Below are 25319 nucleotides of genomic sequence, written 5' to 3' on the forward strand. Positions count from 1 at the left end.
CGAATTCTTCAAGCCTAAAGAGATTTTCTCAAACATCTCACAAAAAGGGAAGTCCTCCAAAAAGGCCTACGAAGGAGAACCGAAGGAGAATGAGAGTTTTTCTTTGGCGAGCCCCACGGCCAAAGGGGTGGAGACTTTGGCAAAGACGCTGGCAGTGCCGTACGTATCGAAGAACCCTAGCGAACGCTCCGGTTCCACTTGCAGCTGGAACGACAGTCAGTCTGGGAACACCAAACCCCCAGTCATCTTACCCAAATCCGAGCGGGCGGTTCTCAAAGCCATGAAACTGACGAACCGACGAAACAAGAAGGAAGAGGCCCAGAAATCCAAATCGAACGGAGCCAAGAGTGACAAACCTGAGTCGACAGATCGGAAACGCGTTGAGAACGGGAACAACCGAGTCGTCGTCAAGGAACAGGAGCCGCGTGGGAAAAATCTGGAAATAAGCCACAAGACAAGAAGACCAAGAGACGATTCCGTCGAACGTAACCAAGTCCTGGATAAATCTGGGACAGAACGAGGTCGAAGTAGCGGCAGAGGACCTCGAGATAAACCCGAACAAAGACGGGACAGCGGCGAACAACGGCTAATCAGCAACGTTCCCGTATATAAGCTAGCGTCCGACACTCGCTCGCAAAGCATCGACAGATTCTTAGGCAACAGAGCGGGGCGCAGGTGCAGCACCGGCACTAGCGTCGACGAGAGACTCGACCCCAGAACCCTTCGCATCGAGAAATCCATGATTGACGAGTTCCAGCAGCGAGGCCGGGCCAGAGAAAAGGCGAACCGGGAGAAACCGCTACGAAGGAGTCAAAGCATCGACACGCACATCCCGCAGCGGCCGAGCTTTTCCCGTCAGTCCAGCAACAACACCGGCCGACTTTCCCGGCAGTCCGGCGCGGAACACCCCGTGGTGACGCAGTCCTTCCCCGTGACCCAGCGGAAGCTCCTTCAGGATCCCGATTCGGGTCAGTATTACTTCGTGGACATGCCCGTCCAGGTCAAGACAAAAACTTTCTTCGATCCCGAGACGGGAAGCTACGTGCAGCTGCCGGTGCGGCCCCCGGAGGGCGCCGTTCTTCAAGCTTCGGCGATGGAAGTGTTGCCAGCGCCGTTGGTGGTTTACCACGGCTTTGTCCCAGTGCCGTTGTCGCCCATGGGCCAGAACGCTAGCGTTCGAGTAGCTCTCGCAGAGCAGGATGAACTGCGGGGCTTGGATGCATCACGCCAGATTCAGGGCAAGGAAGGGCATCCATATTTGGAGCCGGTCTGCGGGCAGCACGAACACACGTTGGCCGAGTTCCTGGGCACCGAGGAAGTGGACTGTCCCGGCTGATAAAACTGGGATTTTGCACATTGTGTTTTACATGATCAACATCATTCTGGCAGTCCTGTTGACTACTGGAACTATTTTTTTCAAAAAATGAACTTCAAGCCTACTCTATATAACTGTCTTTCAATCGTATGCACGAGTACAAAAGCTGCAAAATGCAATTTGACTTACTTTGCACCACTTCGAAAACCAGGCCGATGATTCTTTCCATGCATTCATTTTCTATTGCGTTCATCCTCATTGGACAGCTAAAAAAAATAAGTCAATCCTTTGGAAAGTTTAGAGTCAATTGAAATAGACAATACTGTTAAATGTGCAGATGCCACCTTAGTCTACAAAAACTTCCAACACAAAGCTCCTCCTCCACGGCAAGATTTTGTACCAAAAAATTCCAACACATCAACAAGGGCTGGCTCTAGAGGTGACTGTGTAGTTCCCTTCAAAAAGAGTCCTAAATTAGCCAAAGCACCTTCATAGCTGGAACTCAATACCAATTAGCATACGTGAACTCCCGTCTCTGAACCTCTTAGCCAATCATCTTAAAGTCTGGCGAACAAAATTGCCATCACAAAGCTGTTTAAAACTGTGCTACGTATGTGTACATGTATCTTGTATGTGTCATCGTTTATCTTAAACCTAAAGATGGAAATTAGCCTTTGGCTACAATCTTACATATTGACATATATATGTTAATTAACATGCATATAAATATGTTCATTAATATGTCCCTTATTAAATAAATCAAAGTCAAACTGCATGCTTTAAACTTTTGGAATGCGGCCTTGATTTCAACCCCCAAAACGCCAAAGCATGTGCTAACCACTATTCCATCGTGCTTTTTATGTCTTCATTCTTATTGGAATATTTGTTCGCAGTTGATTTGCTTTTTGTGCCTTATGACTTGAAGTTATACTGAAAACGTGACAACAAGGTCAAGTCCAGTAGAATGTGAGATGATGGATTTATAAAAGTATTTTTTTTCTAAAGGAGGGGATACATTGATTTGTAAAAAGATAAAAGTTTGAATGAAAATGTGCAATATTTGTTATGAATGCGGTGTTATTAAGTATGGCAGTGATTCCCCTACTTGTGAAATGACGGGCTTTAATGGCAGGAGTGTTTGAAATGTTTTTCATTCTTGGATTAAACTATGTTTCATTTAAAATAAACACAAAATGTGGTAGCATTTTGGAAATGGATGAGGAATGGCTTATTTTTGAGGGCGGCCATCTTGGTTAGGGCAAACAACGGTTACAGACTAGATCTGGAAATAATGCGATAATCAAAAACATATTCTATATGTTAGAAGAATTGTCCAAAAGTATGAATGTTTCTAATTGTTGGTTGATTAAGTGAAGTTGTACCTTACCTTAATTAAATACAGCATGGTTGGATTCATTTGATGTAATTTTGCTAAACAACAGGATTTTCTCAAGTGTTCTAGATCTTACCTAGATAAGGTTGTCTCCAGAAACGGCGTGTTGTTTTTCCCCAAATATTACCGTCATCCGTCGTCAACTGCGAAGCATTAATGACAGCCGCAGCTTAGCGCCACCATGTCGTCGTACTGCTTCAACACCACGTTCTCTTCATCGTCAAAATACAACAAACTGATGGGCTGGAGTCGATCGGGAACGCAGCATGGTGTCTCCACTTGCTCCGCGGATAGCTTGAGGGCGTGCATGATGGAGCGCACCGTGGCGTGGTTGGTGGCCCGGAGGTTGCCCCCCAACGGGAAGGGGCAGGAACCTTTGCAGTGGTAGGCGTTGTAGCCCCGAGGCGAGATGATCCAGCCGGACCAACCGATCTCCTCGAAGTCCACGAAAAGTGGGACCCGCTGGCAGGACCGGGCGTGGCCTCGGGGCGAGAGCCCCGGGGCGCCGCGGCGCCTTCGGGCGGGCTGGTCGTGGAATTCTAAAGCGGTCGTTGAAGATTGAGGTGGTCCTGAACGCAGGAATCACTTAAACCTCCAAAATGCGTCAGGATTGACAACGAAAACTTACCAAAGTAGGACTGGTTCGATGCGCCCATCCTGCCGTCATCAGAGAATAGAACCAAGTAGGCGTTGGCGTCTGCAGGGTCGCCGTTTGTCTTGGACGACGCCAACGCCGACTCGAACCAAGTCCCGGATCGCAACGTGGTCACCACCAGGATGCCGTTGTTGTCCCGGCTATTCCGGAGCCACTTGGAGACCTGAACGCATTGACTTTTTTGGTTCGGAACTTTCCGCAAGGTGTTCGGCGGCCGTGGCGGATGGATTGACGGATTTACTGACCGTTTGCGTGACATTGAAGACTTCCCAGCCTTGGGTGTAAAGAGGAACCAGTCTGGAGGTGATGAGGTTTCCTCGCCAAGGCTTGACTTGACTATCTAAAACTTCGTACAAATCCACCTGGACAGAAGGCAACACTTTTTTTTGAGAAAATCCAATTGTAGTTAAAGTAATATACAGTATCAGGCTAGAAACGACAACATATGTCGGTGGGCAATAAGATAATAGAATAGAAAATGATGGGTACCTTATAGAAATGATAGGACTTTAGCAGGATTTTTTTCTGTTTCCTTCGAAACCAGCGGAATTCCGCTTTAACGATCCGTTCTTCTCGTCCAAAGGAGGACAGGTTGAAAAAGTGAAATCTTTCTCCAAAATGACCTGAAATTTTAGTCAGATTATTATTATGGCTCGTGGATAAATTACAATAGCAATTAGCATCGATTTCATGAAGGTGGCGATAAACGAAAAACTGTGAAGTAGGGTCACCAAAATTACAAAAAAAAAAATTATAATAATAATATATATATATTTTTTAAGTGGAGGGCAGGGGCGTGGCTTCTGCTTAAGAGTTTCAGCGTGGATTTTCACATTTTTATGAACTTAAAAAAATTAATTACCCCCCAAAAAATTCCCCCAGAAAAAAATGCGATGGAGTGAAGCCGCGATATTCGAGGGATTACTGTACTATATTAAATTAGCCTAGGCTGAGTAGTTGTTCCCTAAATCAGGGGTTTCGGGTTCGATTCCCTAGTATGTCAAAAGCACTTTTGAGTGCCGTGAAGGTGGAAAGACACCATGCAAGTAAAATCCATTTACCATTTAAATGGTAAAAAAAGACTTTTTACTGCTATTCAAAGTATAATTGTATTGATAAGAAAAAAAACACCTTGCTATGTTGTTATTTGGGAACGACATAACTACATAAATGTACTTCAGTAAAAACATGTTCCCATCTATAACTCTACAAATGACCAAAATCACATCAAATCAATATGCACAAATATTATTAGCATTACTGAAATACAGATTTGAATTTCTTTACTGGAATTATGGTAAAAAAAAGAGTAAACTTGCGTACTTTTTAAAAAATGGCGCTTAATCATCAGAAAAATACTCCAATATGTATTGACATAGGAATAAGGAACTAAGTAAATTAAAATCCTTATCGTCATGAGCGAAAACATATCATACGCGTGCAATTACGCATTTGTAAGAACAATTTTTTGTCAAAAAGTGAAAAGACAGATTTACATTTCTTTACCCAAATTATGGTAAAAGAAAAGCAGTAAACCTGACTTTGAAAAAAGTGGTGCTTAAACATCAGAAAAATACTCCAATATGTATCGACATAGGAATAAGGAACTAAGTAAATTAAAATCCTTATCGTCATGAGCGAAAACATATCTGACGCGTGCAATTATGCATTTGTAAGAAAAAAATTCAATCAAAAAGTGAAAAGACAAAAGACAAACCTTTATCTTGGAAGCTCCTCACGACATTTCCTTCCAAAATCTCCTTCTGACTTTTACTGCTCTCGTCCGACACGGCGTTAAAAAGATCCAACATGAACTGAGGGGCCCTCTTGTGGGGGCCCACCGTCGACTCCTTCCAATTGGACGAGGCGTCCGGGACCACCGCGACGCATCGCAGCTGGATGGCGAGCGCCAGCCAGATGCGCACACTTCCCTTGGACATTCTAGCCAAGGGGGGGACTGAGCTAAACACCCGCGGGGCTCCGAGTGATAAGAAGACCAATCGCTGACACTATTCAGCTAACGTGAGCGGATGATTGGAACTTGATTGAGGACGCGAGGTGGGGGTCAAATACCCCGCAAAGACAAAAGAAGCGCAAAAAATGGCTTGAAATGAGGCGGGGAGATTTTAAAATGTGAATAAAAGGTTTAAATGTATTAGCAAAATACAGCTAATATGCTGCGTAGTCAAATTAGTTGGGGAGAAAAGAGTGTTTTATGATAATTAACATCTATGCTTGTAAAAAATGGCTGTGGAAAATTATCTTATTGAGTTTCTGTTAGTTATTAATTATGGGCTTTTTTATAGGGTAATATATGGTGTAATTAATGGGTTTTAAGTGGTAAAATACCATGGAAAAAATGACAAAATTGTGTATATATTCATTGCAGAACAGGTTTCACTGTAGTAAAACTCATTAAAATTAGGATTATCATCAAAATAACAAATCCATTCAAACATTATAATCAAATTTAACAACTACAATGTATCTTGTAAGAAATGGAGTTGTAAAAATTCAACATTTAATGGATATTTGCAGTATTATATTGTGCATGGAGAAAAAAAGTGTAATACAGACAATAGACATTGAAATTTGCAATAAAATAGTACTGTGGGATTTTTAAGACTGATAAAATACTGTAAAATAGTGTTTTGATGACTGAGTTAGGCAGGAAAGCCATCTTATTTTTTTATAGTTATAAAAATATGAGTAAAATAGAGTAGATTTCAATGAGCATGCATTTGGCAATGAAATGTTTTCCAAGCAAACAATTGTAAAAATGGAGTTTTGATGGTTGAATAGCAGGAAAGCTTACTTTTATCTTTGATAGTTACATAAATATGACTTCAAAATAGTAGATTTTAGTGAATAAGCATGATATAAAAATATAAAAAAGGCAAAACTTACCTTTTAGATGACGTTGAAGCTTGATAACAAACAATTCAAGAGACACTAATGACAAGCAGGTGCTGCATTCAGGTGATGAAAACAAGCCTGAAAAAAGGAACACAGTGTAACAAAGGAACTCACCAAAATAAAACCAAATATCAATGCACATAAATCAAGACCGTTATTATTTTTTAAATCTTTTTATCAGCTTTTTCCAGTTAATTTTGCAGACTTTTCACAGGCATTTATTCAAGTGTAGGAATGTTGTAGACAAGAGATTAATTTGAATAAAAACAAACTTCTGGCACCCAATAACATTGTGGAATATTTTAATTTGTTATGATTGGCTGCTTCCTATTCATTGTTGGTCGCAACTATACAAAATATTTGTTTTGATGTGCTTCTATTTGACACAAATGGGCCAAAATTCCACATTTTGGAGTGTCTTTTGGTAGTTTTACTTCTTATAAAAGGTGTTTGGTAGCTGCACTTTTATTTATGTCCCATAAAAAAAGAGAAATGTCTTTATAACATGACTGGAGGAGCATTTGTATTTTTTAGGGGGTAAGGAGGGTTTAATCAAAGTAAAGTTTCTCCATCATCACGTCTTTTTTTAAGGGCATCTGTTTGTTATCAGTGTGAAGCCAGTTGCAAGAAAGCAAACGGAGCGCGATGGCCATGACGCAAATGAAACGTATTGTTAGAGTGCACGTGCGCCCCCCCGAACATGCATGAATGCATTGGCCAGTTTGTCCTGAACGAAGCCCCCACTGCTGCTCTTGTTTGGACAGTGACTGATCATGACGGTCATCACCCCCCAAGATGATCAGCATTCAATCACGTGGAATAAAATGGTCAAGAACATCAGGTTGCTGCCCCCCCCCCTCCCATTGTTCATTTGATTACAGGCCAGGGGGATTACGATGCCCTTATATGGGAGGCCCATTACTCATAATAAGATAAGATAGTTAAAGTTCTAAAAATAAAACAATAAATTGATTTTTTTGGAATCGAGTTTTGAATAGGGCTTCATTGTCACAGTAGCAAGAGGCTGAGAATACAGACACAACAAAAGACATTTTAGACCTAAATAAATAGGTAATAAATAAATAAATATATATATATATATATATATATATATATATATATACACACACACGCATATATACATATATACACATATACATATATATATACATATATAAATATATAAAATAGAATATAAAAAAATAAATATCTAGTCAAATTGGATTGGACGTCTATTACATTTAAAAAAAAAATATATATATATATATATAAATAAAAATTAAAAAATATATATATATGAATATATAAAATATAAAAATTAAATATCTAGTCAAATTGGATTGAACGTCTATCACATAATATATATATATATATAAATTAAAATAATAATTAAAAAAATATATATACATATATATATATAAATGTATAAAATATAATATAAAAAATAAATATCTAGTCAAATTGAAGTGGATGTCTATCACATTTAAAAAAAAATCCCCAAAAATTGACATGAGGGGCCCAATTTTCCAATGAGACACAAACCTTACGTCGACAACCGTCAAAGTCAAACAAAATTTGTAGCCTAAGAATAAAAACCATAATGGGTCGGATTGCATGTTTGCCTAATATTGCAATGTTGAGTTGCTGAGCGCAGTTTTTTCTGGGCGGCCCACCAGTGTTGAGACTCAGAAATGGTGGTCCTTTCGAGGCAGGAGGAGCCCAGGACGTCCCCGAATGTTTACAATAACCATGTGCTGATCGCAGATACGTGAGGACAGAAGCCCCATGACGTCAACCTCCGACTGTATATATACATAATAACAGTGGCGGAACAAATGTGAACGGGGCCCGGGGGCAATGAGGATCAACGGGCCCCCTAGTGGATTATTTGAAGGCCCCTCCATCAAGACATTTGCATAGAAAAACCGACAACTAACTAAAAGTGTATAAACAGATATAAATAAACCAGCTGACTAAAACAAATGAAATTACAGTAAAAAAAATGCAAATTGCGATTTTTTGTTTACTTATTTTATTCCCTTTTAATCTTCTTAATTATTTCTCAAACTACTAAAAATAATACTCAACTCCATATCTAATAAAGGTAAGAAATTTGAGTCAAAAAATTAATATACGGTTGATTGACGTGACCTAAATGTAATATTTTGGTATTGTTTGCATGCAATATTTTATATTTGCATTATTTGTATGTGACTCTATAGAAAAGCATGCACTCCTAAAAATAATAGTCTTGATTAAAATAAATAATTCAAGTTTATGTTGTGGTGAGAGGGTAAAAATGAGGAAAATGAGTGATCAGGATGCCTATATAACTCACAATTGAACACCAGGGAGCAATGTTGAGTTGGGTATGCCTAGTCAGTCTTCTCATGTACAGTATGGAAAAAAAATGTTCTTGTATGACGTTTTAATGAAGCATTTATTAACAGGTAGATCGTGCATCGAGCAGATTTGAAAGAAATCATTTTTTGAGTATTTTTTGAACCCTCGACTGGTCGCCGGTCAGTCACGAGACAATGAATCCCAATCGATCCCCGGCTCAGTCAAAGTATGATTTAATTTAGCGGTTTTCTGTATGGATACGCTTATTTCCACAACTTTAAAAATTTGTGATGTGTTTTTTTTGTGGGGGAAATTGCTGAAGGCGATTGTCACATTGATTTTGGTTGTCCAATCTATCAGCCCAGGGCCACCTGGCTTCGTATTTGACAAGTGTGTGCATGTGTTAATGACTTCACCTTGTGTTAAATACCTGTACTGCGGCAATTAGACACACATGGAAGGCATTTGAGCTCAAGTGCTGGCCGCCGTTGCCTTCGCCGTCGCCGACTTTGCCTTCGCCGCCGCAATCTCTGAATGAATAATGAAGAGGAATACAATCACAGTCAAAGTGGAACCACATGACAAGACTTTCAATGTGACATTAAAAATGGGTGCCCCACTCTCCTTTTGCCCCCTGACTACTAAACGGTTCACATTCAATTTTTGGGGGGAGTTGAGAAATATGTAAAATGTTGGTATTGTTTGAATATTACATTTAAAAAAAAAATAAAAAATTAGATTTATAGCTAAAGTTGTCAGACAGTTGAGTATTTAGTATCTAAAGAGACAAGTTAGCATGTGTTATAAAATAATGATTTTTTTTCTCAAATGTGTTACAAAATAATGATTATTTTTTCTCAAGTGTGTTATAAAATAATGATTATTTTTTCTCAAGTGTGATAAAATACTTTTAAAAAAATGTTTTTTTTATTATATTCCCAGAGGAAACTGGTTCCAAACCTGTGGCCCGGGGGCCAATCATGGCCCCATGGATGTTATTTTGCGGCCCAATGGATGTTATTTTTTGGGCCCTGATTTGACATCCAATTCCAGTCTTGTTTTTGCTTACACATATTTTGCAATAGGAAATAAAAGAATTGAAATAATTTAAAAGTAAGTGAATGAATTCATGGAAGGATCCATTTTGAAAGAAAAATAATGAAATAAAAAATCATCACTATCAACTCCCCTCTTTTACTAACTACCACAGCCCATCTCTAACCTGAGCGAACGAGCTAAGCTAATGCTAACCTATGAATACAATCCACAGTCCCTGAAATGCTTACATCAGAGTAACGTGCATCAAATCATTAAAAAAAAAACACATTTATTTAACATGACCGCTTATTAAATCACGGAAAACAACTAGAAAAATTCCAATTAAAGACTCCTAATACCAATTCACTGCTGAGGTGGCTTATTCCACATACACGTGTTTAAATTTCATGTCGCTCAAGCTTTATTTTGGCCAGCCATTAAAGAGTATTAGTTTTGGTTCAAGCCCCAGAGGCAGCTAAATTATATGCGCTCACGGACCATTTCGAGCCCCCCCGAATCGACATGGCGTTTCCCCCCCGCACGAGAACCTCACTTTTAGCGTTATTAAACCTGCCAGACGCTACTTCATCTGGCAAGTTGTTGCGGTTTTGGTGATATTCATAATCGGCGAAACACACTCGTTTCCCTTTCGACTCTCTGCTCGTTATGATCCGATATTTCGCAGAACTAATTGACATATGACGCTCACCTCTTCGTCATTAGGCTTTGTTATGTTCTGTTGCCCACCTGCGCGGTGGGCTCGACGCCGTATGTGCGTGTGTGTGAGAACTCCGTTCAATTTTAAAGGCGTGTTTACATAGTTGGACTCGACTAACTCAAGGATAATTACAAATGAGTTGTGTTGCTAAGCGAATGACGCGTGCGCCCAAATGATGGCTTTTCCAACTGCAATATTCTTTGCTGATTAATGATAATTTCACCCAATGGAGACGACGATTGATTTGATTGAATTTTAATAATTGGGATATTCTGCATCCCAAACGTGCCCGCCAAGAATTGAGCTTCGGTTTTCAAAGGCCGTCTTTGTTTTAGCATGATATTAACATTTTCCGCTAGAATTGTTTTTGGCCGGCTGAGTGGTTAGCGTGTCGGACTCACCGTTCTGGGGTCGTGGGTTCGAAAGCAGGTCGGTCCACCTGTGTGGAGTTGCCAGATTCTTTTGTGTGGTATTTCTCCGGGTAATCCGGTTTCCTCCCGCATTCCAAATTTCCGATTGCCTACACGTGGACAAATTTAAAAAAGAAGTCATGTGAGCAGTACAACCAGGAAGTGTGTCCGTAGCGGTCTAGCTTTCACCAAGTTTCTGGGTGCAATAATAGCATGAGGTACACACAAATACGGCTTATATGCGAGAAAATATATATTTTGCGATATTTGGATCTATTTACTTAGCAAAAATGAATATAAGATACTAATAGTGGCCTAACTCATAGCAATAACAAATTAATCAGATCACAGTGAGTCTAAACATAATCTTAAAAATGACTCTCCCCAAAAAATACAATAAAATCCAGGCTTAATATCTAAACAGCTGGTCCCAAAAGTGAGTGCACCTTGACGCTAAAAGTCCAAAATGGGCTCAATTAGACATTTTCCCTTCCTGGTGTCATGTGACTTGTTAACGTTAAGGTCTGCGATGTGAATGGGGACCAGCTGTTAGCAAATTGGCTATTTTAAGAACTCTTTAAAATTGAACAACAAATACATGTCGACTTCAAATACCTCAACTATAAGAAAGAAATGGAAAAATATTATTCTCAGGCCTTTGTCGTAGAAACACAAGTTAGGACGCTCACTTAAATGCGCATTAGTGAATATTTTATCATTTATTTAGCCTAATTTTTGGTACAAGGCTTACAAAAAAGGTCATATTTATAGAAACATATTCCACCATGCTTAGAATGCGTGTCATGTTTAGCTAAGCCTTCTTTTAATGGGCCACGATGACGACTTCCTTTGCGGCAAAGACTTTGTGGCGCTTTTGTCAAATGTCCAACGCAACGCAACACCTTTTAAAACGTCCAATCTGTCAGAGAGTCAAGGTCGGTCGGCGCTTTCTGCTTTGGATTTGCTTCACCGATGCGCACCGGCCGCGAAAGCGAACGAACGAGAGAGAAGTTTTTAGGGGCCAACAAGTAGCAGATGTAACAAATTACAGGGCGCATTGTTTCATTTGTGCGGGTGGAATTGGAGCCAATGGGTTTTCAATTCAAGCCCCCCCAGGACGTCCTCTAAAGTGCGGTCGGTCCACGCCGTTCGTTCTTAAGTTCGTTCGTGGGGAATGATGGCATTGCCAGTGTCGCCATGGCAACATAAACGGGAATCGAACGGACTGGTTTGACGAACAGGGGGGGGGCTTGAAAGGGTGAGAGATGTCAACGTCCAATCGTTTTGGCCCTAGCGTTGGTTCATTTGGGCTTCTACATCAAAAAGGATTGGACGCCGAGTGGTCAGTGGGACTAATATGAGTATTTATAAAGAAATATTTGGAAAACAATGCCATTAATTTCTCCTGTAATGAGTTAAATAGAATTAAAATAACTTTTGAGTGTTACTTGGGCCTGAAATCAGGGTTTCCCTATGTTTTAATCACTCTAAATTCTTTTCTTTTGACATTTTAATAATCTATACAGTCATAATTATAAGATGATATTATATATATAAACATATAATATATATTTAATTAAATTGAATGCTTTTATTGAAGTGCCCAAATAAACAAGCAATAAATAAGAATGTGTTAACATGGCTTATTGTGGGCGTACCCATAAATTATAACAGCAATAAAACTAAGGATGAAAATATGCCATTCCTTTGTGAAAATATTCAAACAATACGGTCAATTTGACAAACTTTTCATTATGCAGGCTTCAATCTGTCCTGATGGGGGGCAGTAGAGCATCACGTATGATGTAAACTTTGCCCTCTTCTCACACTAGAACACAAGTGGAGCTACCTGGAGGCCAATCAGAGCATCCCAAACCCAAACAAACCAGAAAACTGAGAAAAAAAAATGCATTTTGTGATGACGCTGCCACATGTTCCATTTTGGTTTCAAAAACCCGCCCACAACAAGCCATGTTAACCCATCCACGTGCTTCATCAGAGCTCCTCTTCGGCACCCCTGTTGCTACGTTCAAAGACATCTGTCCATTCGTTTCCAATACAACTTTTCCTCCAAACATCTTAAATCAGGGGTGGCGGACCCGTTAGACACAAAGAGCCAAAATTTGCAACTGTGAGAGTCAGAAACAGCATTAAAAAAATCCAATTATTTTCTTAAATATAATTTATTAGTAGTCTTTAATGGACCCTGATAAACTGGAGTGTAAAAATAAGAGAAGTCAAAGAGCCACAGTATATACAAAATAAGAGCCGCATTCATTTTGGCCGGGAGCCGTATTCGGGTCGAGAGCCGCGGGTTCGCCACCCCTTAAAATCGTTGCTTAACAGTCTTGATGGACAGATTGAGAACGCGGCATGTAAACATGAAGCAAGATCGGCATTTGCTTGCAGGACCTTTGATAGAAAAGATTCTGGCTTCTGGCCCAGCCCACTTCTTTTAAGTCTTTCCACTTTAAGCAAAGTACTCATTAATGTCTGATTTATCCTCAAGTGAACCGTATCAGCCGTGAGCACCACATCCATCATTTCTCCGTTTCTCATACCCACCATTAGCAGGAGTTGTAGCGCAGAAGTTATCGAGCGGCGACGTCGACCTTCTGACTGCCGAGGTCAGCTAAGAAACGATAAAGACGTTGGGTGAAGCGTCCACATTTGCGTCGCCAACCTGGCGTATTGGCGGACGAGACTAGATTAGCCGGCTTTTAGAGGAAGTCCATCTTTAAAGACTTGGCTGCGGTTCCGCGTGCCGTTCCAAGTCTGGAGTTCTACTGGTGGGAACGGAACGACGTCATCCTGAATATGATTAGAATAACGCTTGCAAATGCCGAGATGGGCGGAAAACACATTTATTGATCTTAAGCTTTTAAATGCCGTATTTACTCGCGTATAAGCCGCTTTTGTCGGACAAAAAATGACTGAATCAAGGGTATGGCTTATATGCACATAAAAAGACAACATGCAAAAAAAACTGCAAGTTGACGGCGACGTGACACGATGAGGTCACGACAAAATGGCACCGTTGCATGACGTCATGACGCAAGCGAATGCCGATACGGTCATTTATTTCAAAATAGAGAAAAGATAAACAGATAAAACACTAAACTAAATTGATTTTGACGTCTATGAATGAAATTCAAGAAAAATATGTCCTCATATTAACTTCCTTATGATATTGACCTTCATAATGCTGCTTTTGATTCATACAGAATCTCAGAAATACCACTTGTGATGATTTTTCTTAAGAATTTTCCTAACACATTTGTACTCCCTATTAAAACCATGAATATTTTAAAGCCACGCCTTTTTCACCTGGTCCTGATCTTCTCTTGACAAAAGCAAAGTGGAAGGATTTCAAGTTGGCCCTCGCATCTTTTGACTTGTTTAAAAGCGGTAAGAGAAAAGTTTGGACACCCCTTGCTCTGGACTGGAAGGCAAACGTGACGCACTACTGCCCCCTGTGTCTTCATGATTCCGGGTATTGACAGTAAATGACTACACTGGTGGGATACTCCGTCCAAGCAGCTGCTAGCGATTGAGCAAAACACAAAAAGTAGCCTGATGGGGGCGACGGTCCTTCCTCCGGCCAAAAGGCTTCAAAATTACCCAGCTCAACGGACACTGCTTTTTAAACGGAAAACCTGGTGGTGGCGAACAACGTTTTTCGCGCTCGGGTGATGTCATTGATTTCATTTGGTGAGTAAAAAGATTTTGCAATTATGTCCCAATTTAGTTCTTTCTTCAACGAGAGCAATTAAACAGTTTAACTGAAAGTTGCAATGATGGCCTGCAATCCTCCCTCGTAACTAGCTTGGAAAAAATTCCGCTCCCCCGCCCATAATTGCACTTTTCTTACAAGATGTTGATCAAATGTGCAAACTTTTTTCTTAGAAGGCCACTTAAAAGGGATGCAAAGACTAAATTACAGTCATACCTCTACTTACAAATACTCTAGGTACAAAAGTTTCAAGTTACAAAATTTTTGGTGCAAATGAGTGACTCAAGATACGAAAAAGATCCAAGTTACAAAATCCCCCCAAAAGTAAATTAATTTCCTTACCCGTTATTTTATTTTGAATTCCCCATATTAAGCGATTAAAACAAATGCAATATTTTCACGTGCACACACACACAGGGCACACGTGAAAGTCTAAAATGTACTACAAAGTGTACGGCTTTCGGGCCTGGTATAACGGGCTCTTGCCACCACCTGGCGGGCAAACACGGGTATTACATCTATAACGGACACGGAGGGAGATATTTCAGCGGCGCAGCGCACATTTTCACATGCTTTAGTTATTTTAAAACATTAATAAATAATTTCCTTATAATTTTTGTGTGTTTCCTCACATATTTCAGACAAAATTCGGACAGTTTGACCAATTTTAAAGGGTCTAGTTGGTAGTTGCGTGAGGACCGTGGAACAAATTAGAACATTTACATATAAAGTACACCTCTACTTACAAAATTTTCAAGTTAGAAAAAGTCTTGGAACCAATTAATTTCCTAAGTAGGGGTATGACTGTACTTTTTTTAATTTGTTAAATAGACAATTTGAATCATTTTAAAATAAAAAATAGATCAGGTTTGAAAATCTAGTTTGTTTGCGCTCACCCTTTCACCAATTGGAGCAAAATCTCCATGCACGGCAATCCTTCAATGTGCTAACACTGTGCCACTGTGGCACATGAAGCACATTTAAATCTACCCCCAAAAAGCTAATAGCCAGGAATTAGTCTAATTATGCATAAATAGAAAATGGCCGTGTTGAATTTAGCTCATTTTGTTTGTCTAAATTGGCCTTGTTATGCTGTGACATAAGCGGCTCGGACCAGGTCCTGATCCGTGACTCAACTGATGCTATCGCCAACATGTGCTGCCCAGGCTTGTTCAGCTCGGCCACCGTTTGCGTGGATTCGAGACCCGGGAGAAGGCGGGACGGACCCCGGAACGTTGCGTCATCTCGCCGCGTTTGGGCTTGCCGAGAAATTGAATTTGATAAACGCACCGAAATGGCAGCTTGATTTGTATTTACGCTACAAATGAATTGGCAAACGACTGCGTTTCGGATCCATCGCGCCTTGTTGCATTTAACGATAATTGCCACCAGACGTAACCACGGTACAATCAGATTTCTTGGCCAAAGAAATGTTTTGGGGGGCGGGGTTTAACCGGTGGCTGATAAACTGCTCATAAAACTCCAAATAAATTGAAGGAAACTAAGTCTCTCAGTTGGCCAGCTTTAGGTGTAAGTTGACATAAAATGTAGACATTTACTGTTTAACATATCTAAATGTCATGCACTGATAAGAAGACACAGCTTTCATAATTGATTACCGTATTTTCTGGACTATGAGTCAGACTATTTTCATCGTGCAAAATCAAGTGCTATTTATGTTTTTTTTTCCTCATTATGACCAATGACAGCATGTTAGGTCTTTTTTTTCTTTTTTTTACTTATTGGACAAATTTGTTTACTTGGGCCTATTCCTCCTTTTTTAGTATTGGTATTTATTTATTTTTTCCTGGTTTCTGATAAAACTTAAAAAAATAATTGCCGTCCCCAAATTATTACTTATAGTTTTTCCTCTTCTTCGTGTTATATTTGTTTTTTATTGATGCCTATTCAGCCCGTTGTTGTCCTTTTTACTATTATTATTTTAACATGTTTTTGTTCTTGGTTTCTGATATGATAAATAATAACAATAAAAAATGCCATCTCCAAATTGCAAATTATCGTTTTTCCTCTTCTTCTACATCTTTTTTTAATGCTGCAACGGTCAAATTGTGCCCCCCAAATTTTGTCCAACTCCCCCCTTTCCACGTCCACTTATGCTTTAGGAAAAAGAAGGCCGTCATCTAATTCGGAACATCTTGAGGTTGCTATGCAGAATAAAAACACCAGCGCGTATTTGCAGAAAATATTGTAAAAAAAAGACATTTCAAAATAAAATGGATTTAAGATCAAATATCCCTCCGATGGAAGCGGCCATATTCAACTATGTTTTGCAACTTAAGGTCTGCACTTTTTTCTCCCCGTGTGTGTGTCTTTAATTCGAACAGCGGCGGGACTAATGGTTCATGGAAGTGAGAGAAGAAAAAAAGGGGCTAAAAAGGTGACGGTGGGAGGTTTGTGGGATTTAAGTGTGTCAGCAACTGTCTCAGTTTGACTCTCACTTCCTGTGAAATCCTTTTAGCACCAAGCTGAAATAACAGACAATGAAATACAGCTCCTCTTGTAAAAAATGGCCATCATAGGAAAGTAAGAAAAGGGGCTGAGCTGGCTCGAGGAGATCTTATAGGTCAATAAAATGGATAAATCTAGGTCGTCTGCACTTATTTGCTATAATTAAAATCAAAATGTTCATGGCAAAGTGTTCAATAATTAGAATTGTCATCAGTTAGGGTGAGGAATTGTGATAAGATTCATTATCTGGAGGTTAAAACTTGGCTGAGATGAGAAAAAAATAACATAAACTATAATATCTGACGTACAAGAGAGAATTGGTTCATCTATAATCTGATGAAATTAAAAAAATCTGATGGAATGACGCAAATTCAATGTGTAACAGGGGGATAATTATTTCAGGGGACATTATTTTCCAATGCATTTTTATCAGTTAAATCAACAATTTATACCCTGTCAATCAAAATATGTTCATACTGTAAGCGCAGAAAACCCACAATGCATCAGTAAAAATACATTTAGAGAATTCAAATGCAAAAGTAAGTACTTGTACTTATATTAATTCGTATATTTTTACGATGTACCCAAGCTAAAGTCCATATTTAGGGCATAATAAATGTTTCCAAGCAAAGCCAATATAAGATATTAAAATTCAGAACACTAATACTAATACAAATAATAAAATAAATTTTTGGGCCTTACCTGCATGTTCGCTTCGAGGAGAATTTTTTGTGGCATCAGACGTCTGGTTTTTGGGGAGGAATGGTCTAATGGGGGAGAAAATGTGTTACAGATAAGGCAATTGCTGATATCCACATAAAAGCCACGCAAATGAAAGTGGAGGCACATGTTAACAAAAGCAATTGCTTCCAAACAAGCGGATTTACGCTTAAATATATGCACATTAGTTTCATGTGTGTCCTCTCATTGAAATGCATTGGCATGAATGCAGTAGAGCGGGGGTGGGAGAGCCTATGGCTCGGGAGCCAAATGTGGCTCTTTTGATAGGTGAATATGGCGCTCAACTAACCTGTCAACTAAAATATATATAATAGAGTTGGCAAAAAGTTAAAAGGAAGATGTTTTGAAGTACAGTCGTAGCTCTACTAAAGAAATTAATTGCTTCCAAGACTTTTTTTCATAACTTGAAGATTTTGTAAGTAGAAGTGTCCTTTATATGTCAATTCTCTAATTCGTTCCACGGTCCTCACAAAACTACCAACTATACCCTTTAAAATTGGTCAAAGTGTCCTAGTTTTGTATGGAAGATACACAAAAATGAAAGACATTTATAAGGAAATGATTTATTAATGTCTTAAAATAAATAAAGCAAATGAAAATGTGCCCTGTACCGCTGAAATAGCTCCCATTATAGATGTAATGCCCGTATTTGTCCGCCAGAGGACGTTCTACCAGGGCCGAAAGACGTTCACTTTGTAGTACATTTTAGACTTTTACGTGTGCCCTGTGTGTGTGCGCGTGAAAATATGTGCCATGTTGCAATTGTACAGTTTTTAATCGTTTAATGAGGGGAATTCAAAATAAAATAAGGATAAGGAAATGTATTAACTTTTTGGGGGGGATTTCGTAACTTGGAACTTTTTCGTATCTCGAGTCACTAATTTGCATATAAGAAAATTGTAACCAGAAACTTTTGTACCTAGAGGCATTCGTAAGTAGAGGTATATTTTTATATGTATGCTGTGTTGAGTTTAGTAAATCAAACAACATGAAAGGTGGAAGCAAAACTAAACACGTTTTTTTTCATCATTTGTATTGTCCCTGAAATGTCCCGAACCAGTCAAGATATTTAATTTTGTCACAAGTTGGACATGTAGGTCCTCCCTAACGAACCGACAAGAATTCCTCCCTCCCAGATTTGCCGCGTTACAGAACGAATAAAACTTTGAAGTATGAGTCACTTTAAGCGCGGTGACAGTCTTACAAGAACGAGTCCATTTGGCCCTTATTTGTCACCGTAGTTGCTCCCCGAGGACCCCCTCGTTGTTCTCAGACGTGTCGAGGCCACATAAAGTTTAAATTAGAACAGGCGCCCGACCAAAAGCGCCGGGGTAAAATTAGGAATGAGGGCCGCCTTTCTCTCACGGGCTTTTTTAAGGGATTAGATGACGTTATTGGCGGAGCGATACGCGCGATTAAATCGGCTGATTAGGGTGCCGAACCGAGGTACGTTTGACCGCCTCACCCAGGTTGGGAGCGAGGGTCTTACTCGTGGCCCGGGTGGGATTATTACGGTTGATTTAACACCAGATTTTGGACAGTGAGACGTGACCTGCTGGTGAACTTTGGGTGGTGAGCATTAGAACAATGTGAGCGAGAGGCTGCTGGTCATTTTGTGGGTTTTCCACGTGTTTTGTTAGAATAACCTGCGAGGCAAAGGGAAGGTGAGTTCTTGGCAAGTTTTTCAGTCACTCTGGGTATCAAATGACCCACGTCTAATTGGAAGTGAGGCACTGGGAGATTTGGAAAGCAGCTCAAGGCCTCGGCGCAGATGATGCTGACAGTTTTTGTCTCAGTGTGTTATGTATCCCAAAAGATACTTCAATCAGGGTGAGATTTTTTGGGGGTAAAAATTTATATTTCTTGTTACATGATTCCTGTCAGTACATTAGATTAGAGGTGGGGGTAGAACCACTAGATGGTGGAAAGCTAAACGCGGGGAGCGCATGGACAAAAAGTTATTTTGAGTTAGCTTCAAACAAATGACCTAATATCAAGGTAGTCGTCGTATTGTGAGGACTATAAGTCGCACAGGTTCAAAAGTCGCACAAACATACGTTTAAGTATTCGTTCATTCATTTTTGGAACCGGGAATCCTCACAAGGGTTGCTGGAGCCAATCCCAGCTGACTTTGGGCTCTGAATTGGTGGAGAGCCAATCGCAGGGGACCAGGAGACAAAGGACAACCATTTACACTGACATCTAGGGGGAATTTAGAGTGTTCAATTAGCCTACATTGCTTGTTTTTGGGATGTGGGAGGACACTGAAGGACCGAAGAAAACCCACACAGGCAACATGCAAACTCCACACTGGAGGACCGACCTGGATTTGAACCTAGGACCCCAGAACTGTGAGGCCGACGTGCCAATCACACATTATAGTATCAATAGTAAAATGAAGAACAAGATTTTTAATAGGCTAACATTTTTCAGATAACTTCAACCTAAAATAAAGGCGGTCAGATATCAGAGAGAGAAAAGATGAAAAAAAGTGTGACATATATTACAGAAAATATAGTAAATTGTTGTGATCTTAATCATTTCATTGATAATTAGTTACACCGCTACTTTCAATTAGGTACACATAAACGTCACCATGACAAGTTGTAAATCTTATTGCTGGCCCTCAATTAAAAATAAATAAATAAACAAAAAAACAGGCAAAGGAAATACTTGTGTTTACTAATTAGAGCAGTAGCAGTGGTTATAGAGTGACATCACGTCTTCATTAACAGGTGCCTCATCCGGTCGGCTGTTCACGGGAAAGTTTTAACTAAAGTTGCCCGTTGCTCGCTACGTCCGTACGAGCGCGGGGTGGCAATTAGTCACTAAGTTAGGAGCTGTTGTCAATGTTTATGACGTGTCGGCCAGAAGGGAAGCAGGTATGGTTGAGGTCAAAATCCGTGGTCACACAGGCGAAGAGGGAGGGGCCGCGTTTGACCACAATCGTGCTCAGCAAATTATATATAAATATACATATATATATATATATATATATATATACATATACACATACATATATACATATATATTTATATAATATACATATATACATACATATATACATATGTATGTATATATACATACATACATATATATACACATATACACATATACACATATATACATATATACACATATACATACACATACACATACACATACATATACACATACATATATACATATATATGTGTATATATACACATATATACATATACATATATATACATATATACATACATACATATATACATATATATATATACATAAATATATATACATATGTATATTTACATATGTATGTATATATACATACATATATATAGACATACATATATACATACATATATACATACATACATATATACATATATATACACATATACACATATATATACACATATATACACATATATATATATACATATATACACATATACATACATATATACACATATATACATACATATATACACATATATACACATATATACACATATACACACATATATACATATATACACATATATACATATATACACACACATATATATACACACACATATATACATATATGTATATATTTAAAACCTTCTTCGTACAAAAGTTAGCGTCATCGTGATACGTCACTCAATTGTAATACGGCCATGTATAAGTGAAATAGTTGGACGTAAATGAATGCCTTATTTAAAAAAAAAGGCAACAAGAAGCACGCAGCGTCACATGATGGATTGGTTCCACAGTAGATAACGTCCGCCGGGCAACTTTGCGGCCAACGGCGAATGAATATGCTTATGTAAACACGGGTCTTCAAGGAAACGCGGGGTCACTTGGTTTTGCTAACCTTTCCCCTTTGCAATGCGACGCCTTGTTGCAATGACGGAATAATTAAGAGAGGTCGCTTATTCATATGCGCCGTCACGTGTTTGCGGCTCGGCGGGATTCAAGCTCGCCAGGTCATTGGCCCCCGAGCCGTCCGGTGTCCCCAGGTGACTGGCGGATGACAGAAATCAAGTTGGAGTTTTTTTGTGGCGGCTCCGCCTATTGTGTCGGATTGCAAAATGATTTGGCATCTTGTAATTCTTCTCATATGCACATTTCAAGTGAGACGTGATTGGCTACGGCCTTTTTTCAAAAATAAAATACTTTGAAGAGACAAAGTAGAAAGCGAAGCATACAATTCCGTCAAAAATAAATATATATGGAAAGTCAAAAAACAAACTTGGAGATAAGCAGCTTTGTATTTAAGTATATAAATATATATTTTTTTATAGCACTATGTTGGAAAGCCTTCAAACGTAGCAAATCCCAGACACACGCATTTTGTTGAACTTTCTGTCGCAGGTCAAGCAATGAAAGAGGACAAAGTGCTATCTATGCTCCGCCGTTCATATTTGTCTTGGAGGCGCCGTGTTGGCTCCAGGTAATTACGTCTATACGCCACCAATATCCCCATCCCATTACCGCGCAGTAATGGCCCTCGCAACTCCATGTGAGACACGAGTGTGTACAACGTCGACACGCGCGCACAAACTGGAGTACGAGCAAAGTCAAACATGGCGTTTTGCAGTTCAATGACAACATCTCTTGGCTCCAAATTCATGTTTCCGCAGCATCGGATGCATTTTTGCACTCGATTTCTTACGATAAATCGGACCGCTGAATTCATTGGCTGTCCAGGAACGTGTTCGGCGTCCAATCCGTTTGGACTGGGAGGTCAAAAAAATGGATTGGACGTTTGGCGCTGGTACTCGAGCTTGAATTGGAAAGCAATACGGCGTTAAATGTGATAAAAAAATGAACTTGAGTGTTATTTAGCCAGTGTTTTTAAACATTTGCCATTTTTTATATTATTTTTTTCCCATTGTATTCATTAATAAATTCATAATTCTAAAGAAGGAAATACAAGAATGGAGACTAATTCAAAAGGAAAATATAATATTTGATAATAGTAAAGGGTCTTTTAATGACCAAAAATTAGCTAATATCAAGTAAAGATCTTAAATGTACAAAAAAAAGTTTATTTTCTTTAATATGATCAAAAATTGTCATTGCTTTATACAATTTTTGAGTGACAACGTATTCATTAATAAATTCATAATTCTAAAGAAAAAATAAAATAATGGAGACTAATTTTAAAGGAAAATATAATATTTGATAATAGTAAAGGGTCTTTTAATGACCAAAAATTAGCTAATATCAGGTAAAGATCTTAAATGTACAAAAAAGTTTATTTTTTTTAATATGATCAAAAATTGTCATTGCTTTATGCATATTTTTGAGGGACAACTTTCCCTCCAAAGGTTAAAGTATAATATAATATTCACATTGTATGCTTTTACAATGACTAATACAGCACATTAAAACACTTAAATATATATACGAAATATTTTTACTATATTATTGGGTCCTGATTGTGAAGTTCTACTCCAGTCATAAATTTACCTATTATTATTTATATTTACCAATTTCTACTCCAGTCATATTCATAAATTGACCCCTTTTTTTATTTATATTTACCAATTTAGCTATTTCAGCCCAACTCTTTAATAGAGATCTTAATCTATTTATATGTCATGGTGTTGCTACAAAAAAAAAATCCAATCTGCATACATACTGAAACTGCAAATTAATTTTAGAATATCACACATTTCAAACGCAGTAGCTCGAACAATCTGGTTTAATCAAGACTAAAGTGGTCGGCCGCCATTTAGCCACTAACTACAACAAAATCAGGTAGCCGTCTTGAAAGACGTGAGCCAGGAAGAAACATTACGCTTTTTTTTTAGGTGCGTATGAGAAAAGTTTGACACACATTCTGATCTTTAATGGCCATCTCATGTAAATAACGGCAAAGTGGCGAGCTTTTTACGCCGGTCTGTTTAGTCACGCGTCCTTAGCGGCGAGCTCTGCTTAAAGTCAAGAAGGAGATGCTGATGGATGTTTAGATTGCAATGTAATAATCATAACACAAAGTGGTGGAAAAAGCCTCAAACATTGCTGCTTTATATGAATCGGACACAAATAAGAGCAAATAAAAGCTACAAAGTAACAAAAAACCCCAAACATCATCCATTAAAGTTCAGGTTGACAGAACCAAGTAGCGACTTTATGTTAATTCTGTCGCAACAACATTCAAGTAAAATGCAAATAAATATAAATCCAGCCAAAGGGTCATATTGTAGTATATTCATACTAAATACTCGTCAAAATTTCCATGATTCTTTTCTAAAAAAGTATTTTTCTGGCTCACATGTGATTAAACGTTGAATGGATTTGTTGCCGTAACTCATAAAGATCTGTAGTTGTTGTTATTTATTAGATTAGAACTTTATTTCATCCCGTATTTGGGAAAAAGGTGGGGACCTTCTGCAGACCGAGACTGAGGTTACCGCACAGTCCTTCAGTAGTCTGGTATAGTTTTAAAGATCATCTTCCTTGCCTAGATCCCCCTAAACCGCGGGTGTCAGACTCGGGTTGGTTCGCGGGCCGCTTTAACGTCAACTTGATTTCATGTGGGCCGGACCATTTTAGATATAATATTTAGATTATTTTTTTAATAAATGGATTAAAAGAACTGGATTAAAAGCCCTGAATATTCAGTTTTTTTTATAGATCTAAAACAATGGTTATTTTAGCTTTTTTTAAAATACGTATATTTTTAGATTTTACAAAATGATTTTTGAACTAAAAACACAGAAAAAATGGATTAAATAATTACAATTATTGATTAAAAAAAGGGAAAATCAGGAAATTTAATATACATCGATACTCTTCATTTTAATTTGATCCTAAAACAGAAAGTCGGCACTCATCATTTACTTTCCCAGGCCACACAAAATGATGCGGCGGGCCAGATTTGGCCCTCAGGCCCCCACTTTGACACCTGTCCTAAACTGTCCTATCATGCTGTGACTACTTATTGTTGACTACATATTAATGTTTTTATTTATGACTTATTTAATGATTATTTAGTTGTCTGTTGTTGTTATTTGTGCACTTAGTGGTAAAAGCTTTAAATCTTGTTAGATTTGTAGAATGACAATAAAAGCGTTCGATTGAATTCAATTAAATTCAAACGCAAAAAAATCATATTTCGTAGTCGGGAAAGAGAATTTTCAGTCTTTTTCCTCGTGGCATTTACCAATTTAAGGTTTTTTAATGGGGGGACCTTGGAACTGATTAAGGCATTTATGCATGCAAATGGAGACTCAACCTAGAAAATGTCAAGTTACGAAAACACGAATATCATAATCTTTACCTTCGAATAATCCATTCAAAATCAACCAACCTATCGTCACGCAATCACCGTTTTCAGACGCTTCTTCACTTAACCACTTCAGAAACAAAGGAATATTATAAGCCGAGTTCTGCAGGTCTTTGGGTTCTAATTATTCCTTAAAAATCAACTAGCCTATCTATCACTGTTTTGTACCGTGGTTCACTTTGTGCCCCCGCATTGACGTTTTCTTTACATAAGTGAGCCATACGGTGACTTAAAGCAGGGGATCGAGCATGCGAGTGTGTTTCATATTCATTTGCAACCCAATCCTGCAGGATACCGCACTGTATTAGAGAGGATCGA

General features: G+C 38.7%; 1 protein-coding gene and 1 long non-coding RNA gene across 2 annotated transcripts in view; both read right to left on the reverse strand.

Moving 5' to 3' along the window:
• Positions 1-2856: 2856 nt before the first annotated feature.
• On the reverse strand, positions 2857-9148 carry LOC144092583 (bone morphogenetic protein 4). The gene is made up of 6 exons (XM_077625518.1): positions 9053-9148; positions 5081-6357; positions 3853-3986; positions 3609-3725; positions 3337-3526; positions 2857-3277 (listed from the first exon to the last, which is right to left on the reverse strand). Exons 2-6 carry the CDS (start codon positions 5301-5303, stop codon positions 2862-2864), a joined length of 1080 nt encoding a protein of 359 aa, XP_077481644.1. The 5' UTR covers positions 5304-6357; positions 9053-9148; the 3' UTR covers positions 2857-2861.
• Positions 9149-10779: 1631 nt separating this feature from the next.
• Positions 10780-25319, reverse strand: part of LOC144092869 (uncharacterized) — a 99622-nt gene continuing 85082 nt past the window's right edge. The window contains exons 6-7 of the long non-coding RNA XR_013306164.1: positions 17693-17757; positions 10780-10898 (exon numbers count right to left, since the gene is read on the reverse strand). This is a non-coding gene — a long non-coding RNA (uncharacterized LOC144092869). The remainder of the gene's footprint in view (positions 10899-17692; positions 17758-25319) is intronic.

This window comes from Stigmatopora argus, chromosome 18 (genome assembly GCF_051989625.1).
Source record: "Stigmatopora argus isolate UIUO_Sarg chromosome 18, RoL_Sarg_1.0, whole genome shotgun sequence".
Taxonomy (NCBI): Eukaryota; Metazoa; Chordata; class Actinopteri; order Syngnathiformes; family Syngnathidae; genus Stigmatopora; species Stigmatopora argus.